This window comes from Boleophthalmus pectinirostris, unplaced genomic scaffold (genome assembly GCF_026225935.1).
Source record: "Boleophthalmus pectinirostris isolate CB_2022bp ecotype Guang Dong unplaced genomic scaffold, ASM2622593v1 HiC_scaffold_23, whole genome shotgun sequence".
Taxonomy (NCBI): Eukaryota; Metazoa; Chordata; class Actinopteri; order Gobiiformes; family Gobiidae; genus Boleophthalmus; species Boleophthalmus pectinirostris.
In genome coordinates this window covers 609,979-614,978 of record NW_026571207.1, presented here as the reverse complement: position 1 = coordinate 614,978, position 5,000 = coordinate 609,979, and the positions used below count along the sequence as shown (strand labels likewise).

General features: G+C 38.8%; 1 protein-coding gene across 1 annotated transcript; it reads left to right on the top strand.

Annotated features, from left to right (window-relative positions):
- The first annotated feature begins 588 nt into the window (after positions 1-588).
- On the top strand, positions 589-4,394 carry commd5 (COMM domain containing 5). The gene is made up of 7 exons (XM_055159570.1): positions 589-854; positions 1,606-1,766; positions 2,219-2,247; positions 2,339-2,389; positions 2,498-2,593; positions 2,938-3,013; positions 4,136-4,394. The coding sequence occupies exons 1-7, from the start codon at positions 734-736 to the stop codon at positions 4,235-4,237; spliced, it is 636 nt and encodes a 211-aa protein (XP_055015545.1). The 5' UTR covers positions 589-733; the 3' UTR covers positions 4,238-4,394.
- Positions 4,395-5,000: the final 606 nt, after the last annotated feature.

Below are 5,000 nucleotides of genomic sequence, written 5' to 3'. Positions count from 1 at the left end.
GTAATTATCAAATATGGTTTTTATATAGTGTGACCCGATGTCCCTGTTGACCCGGGACAGTCCCAGTATTTATCCAAAAACAGTGATTTTTCCCAGTTTTGTACATGAAATGTTCCTGGTGTCTCTATTTTTGACCAATCTGATCCTTGCCAACAGTAAAAAGAGGCAGATTTGTTTAGATAAAATACAAAACAAATCTGCTAAAAACGACCAAAACACAAAGAAAACGTGACTTTACTGACTCTCATGTTCGTCATGAATGTTTTTTGCAGTGAACAATTTTCCTTAATTACGCACTCGTTTCACAATTTTATTATCACCAATCACCAAAAAAAAAAAAAAAAAAAAACGAGTACGTCCGAGTTTTTTTTATTTATTTTGAAATTCTGATCACCGTATTTTTCTATCCCCAGTTTTCACAATTTAATAAATAAAAGACTTTAGACATGACACTTATTGAGTTATTGTGTTGTCAGAAATAGTGATTAAAAAAAAATAAATAAATAAATAATTGAACGATTAAATCCGCTGTTTTCTGCGCTTTTCTGTTCTAAAATGTGATTGGTTAAACCCGACGGTGACGCATTGGTCATATGATAAACCCGGAAGACGTCGATGGCTTCAGTTTAGCTTCAAACCTCTTCGTATTTTGCAGAATTTATCTTTTTTGTTGTTGTTTTTTTTTTTCGCATGCGTTTTCGTCCGTAGATCGTGTTGATTTCCGCGGCTCGCCATGTCCGCGGGCCACACGAAAGAGCCGAGTTTTCTGGGAGGCAGAATTCCCCCAGAAATCGAGTCGATGTCCAAGAATCTGAAGGATCTGGACCAGGACACGTTCAGAAAGTTATTAAAAGGTAAAAAAAAAAAAAACAACTACTCAACTCTACGACGTCTGCGTACGTTTTTATGATTTATTTACGTTTTTGACAACACCTCATGACGTGCACTGTAGGTTAAAGGGTATTTATTACGATATTTTCAGATTTTCTCTGTTCTAATGTTTCCTCATCACAAACGGACCCGCTGGAGTTGTTCTGTTCCACTTTGTGACGTCATGTGGTGATACAGGAAACGCTCCAACTCCAACACACGTTCACTAGAATCATCTGGATCGTTTTTTTTTGTTGTGTTTTGTTTTGTTTTTTTTCAGTTCTGGAATTGTCTAATCTGTACCGAACTGAAGGAAAACGGAGCTGTTCACGTGAAAACCGCCACTTCATGACATCACAAGGTGGAAAAAGAACGTATTGAGTGTTGGAGATGTAGACGGTAATGGTTGGTCGATATTTTGGCTTTTTAGCACATGGGCTATGTCAAATTGTTTCCCAAAAGCTGGCTCGGTTTCACTTCGTAGAAACCGTGTGACCTCGCAGCGTTAGGGTTCGTTCGCTCGACGGTCGGTGGGGACTTTTTTTAATTTAACCAATCGCTGCTGTTTGGTCGTGACGTATGTAATGCTCTGTACACACGGGGGAGGGCGCCCGACACACACGGGGAGAAGTGCACCCGACACAATTCACCTGACACACACACACACACACACACACACACGGGGAGGGCACCTGACACACACACATCGGGGTCTGACGGTGTTGTTCCTCGTAGCGGTGGTGGGGGCGCTGGAGGGCAGGGACGGCAGAGACGCGCTCAGGTCCGTGTCGGAAAACTCCCCCGTTCCTCTGGAGAAACTCGGCCTCGTCGTCGCCGGGATGTTCCGGGTTTTGTCCGAGGCCTTACGCGTCTCCACGGCAACGCTCAAGCAGGAGGTGAGGACTGGACCGGGACTGGACCAGGACTGGACCAGGACTAAACCAGGACTGAACCAGGACTGGACCAGGACTAAACCAGGACTGAACCAGGACTGGACTACACCAAGACTAGACCAGAACTGATCCAGGACCGAAACAGGACTAAATCAGGACTGAACCAGGACTAGAGCAGGACTGATCCAGGACTGATCCAGAACCGATCCAGAACCGATCCAGGACTGAAACAGGACCAAACCAAGTCTAAGTCAGGACTAGAGCAGGACTAGAGCAGGACTAGAGCAGGACTAGAGCAGGACTAGAGCAGGGCTGATCCAGGACCAAAACAGGACCAAACCAGGTCTAAAACAGGTTTGGACCAGGACTGAACCAGGACTAGACCAAGCCTAGACCAGGACTAAACCAGGGCTAAACCAGGACTAAATCTTATTATCACTTTTGTTTTGTTTCAGGCTTTTAAAGAAGACCTGCGAGATTTGAAGTAAGAAACTTATTTAAATCTCAGTTTATTTAAAATATTAATTCAATAAAACTTTTTTTGTTGTTGTTTTTTTTTTAATAATTTTTGTCAGAATCCCAGAGGAGTTCATCTCAGATTTCTCCAGTGTGGTCTTTGGAAACCGGTGAGACAGAGTTTGGCTTCAGGGTTCAGTTTTTTCTGACTGTTCCTGTTCATGTTTTAGCGTGTTTCTCTGTTTTTATGACTCTTCCCGTTCGTGTTTCTGTTCCAGTCGCTCCGTCCTGGAGGCGGCGGCGGCTCAGTCGGACCCTCGCCTGCCGACTCTGCAGCAGCTTCAGTGGAGAGTGGACGTGGCCATCTCCACCGGGTAAGAAAACACGATGACGCTTCACAACAAAAACACTCAAATAAACAATAAACGGTGAGCCTCCGTGTAGCCGCACATGTAGTGGCCGAATGTAAATACACACAAACTGCGTGAACTCACTCGTGCGCTGACCTGCACTGAATCCAACGTCCTGTACTGAACCGACCAGTTACAAAAGGGTGAGTTGTTGTACAGTTTTAGGGAGTATGATATTAATGTAGTCCTGTATCTCTCACTTTAATCAACAAAAATCTCCGACTGAAACTCTCTGACAGAGAAACAGACTGAGTTTTGCTCTTCGCTCTTGTATTTGTCCGTCTGAAGTGTGTTTTGTGTTTTCTCAGGTCTCTGTCTCGCGCTCTGCAGCCGTCCGTCCTGATGCAGATGAAACTCTCCGACGGATCCATCAAACAGTTTGAGGTAAAAACACTTTTTTAGAGACAAAAACATTTAAAACGGACTGTTAATGTTCCTCCTCAAAAACAGACCTGGAGTTGTGTTTCGTTTCTTTAGAGTATTTTATTTATTTTATTTTGTATTTTATTCAATTTCCTATTTTATTTAGTATTTTAATTATTTTGTATTTTAATTAGTTCATATTTTAATTATGTCATATTTTATTTCGTATTTTATTATGTATTTTATTTCTTTTATTTATTGCGCATTTAATTAATTTAATATTTTATTTTGCATTTTAATTATTTCATATTTTATTTATTGCATATTTTATTTAGTATTTTATTTATTGCATATTTTATTTTGTATTTTGTTTATTTCATATTTTATTTTGTATTTTATTTCATATTTTATTTCTTTTATTTGTTGCGCATTTATTTCATTTCATGTTTTTTTTGTATTTTAATTATTTCATATTTTATTTATTTTGTATTTTATTTATTGCATATTTTATTTCATATTTTATTTATTGCACATTTTATTTATTTTGTGTTTTATTTTGTTTTTTATTTATTTCCTATTTTATTTATTTAGTATTTTATTTAATATTTTATTTATTTCCTATTTTATTTCTTACATATTTTGTATTTTACTTATTTTGTGTTTTATTTCATATTTTATTTATTTCGTGTCTTATTTTGTATTACATTTTTTATTTTATTATTATTTTTAATATATATTAATTTTTTTATTTTTTATATTTTTTTATCATCTTTGAGGCGTCCAAATTAATTCTGACTTTTTTTTTTTTTTTGCAGAATAAGTTTTTCTAGATCAGACCAGAGTTTGAGTTTTTACAATAAACATGAATCTTCTTCCATCTGTTTCTCCGGACGTGTCCAGCAGATGGCGCCGTCCCGCTTCACACGGTGCCGCATGTCGTTCACAGCGCCGCCGTGTTTCTCTTTTATAATTAGATCAGATAATTACAGGTCTGTCCCACAGCGCCCCCTAATGACACACGCTCTGTAATAACACTAAAAATAACCACACGTCACAGGAAACTTACGGAGAGTCAGATGCCCTCCCAGACGTTGTTTACTGATTATTTATTTACATTTTCCTCCTTGTTTTTATGTTTTTCAGGTTCCAGTGTCAAAGTTCCAGGAGCTGAGGTACAACGTGGCTCTGATCCTCAAAGAAATGAACGACCTGGAAAAAAGAAACATCCTGAAAATCCAGGACTGAGAGAAAATATCTGGACTTTTCAAACGACGTTTTGCTGTTTTATACGGTTTTATTACAAAAGTGTAAATATAAATGTGAGTCAGCGCTGTCTAATGTTTTTCCTTTTGATTTATGTTTTACCGTGAAGTATTAAAAAGGTAAATTCCTAAATATAAAACCTGATCATTTCTGTTATTGATCACAGAGCAACACGTGGAGTGTTCAAATCCACTCACACAATCAATTTGAACATTTTATCAGGGTTTATATGAAATCAGTGTTTCATGACTCACTGTGTGTGTGAGCCGTACTGTGTGAGCCGTACACTGTGTGTGTGTGAGCCGTACTGTGTGAGCCGTACACACTCTTACTCTTACTTCTGATTTAATCACTGTGGAGAACCTTTTTTTAGACCTGATTCAGACCTGGTTTAGTCCTGGTTTAGACCTGGTTTAGTTCTGGTTTATAGTTCTAGAGTCTAGTGCAGCTGTGTAACAGACCCACATACGACTGGAACTGGAACTGCTTAAATCTTAAATTATGAGGTCATTTAATTTAGGCCCTGGTTCATTCAGTCCTGGTTCAGTCCTGGTTCAGTCCTGGTTCAGTCCTGGTTCAGTCCTGCTTTAGTCCTGCTTTAGTCCTGCTTTAGTCCAGGTCTAGTCCTGTTACAGACTCTGGTGCAGTGGTGTAATAAACCTACACATGTTAAACTGGAGGAGATGTCATGAAACTGGAGCCTGTCTTTAAAACTCAACACCGAGACTAAACCAGGACTAAACCA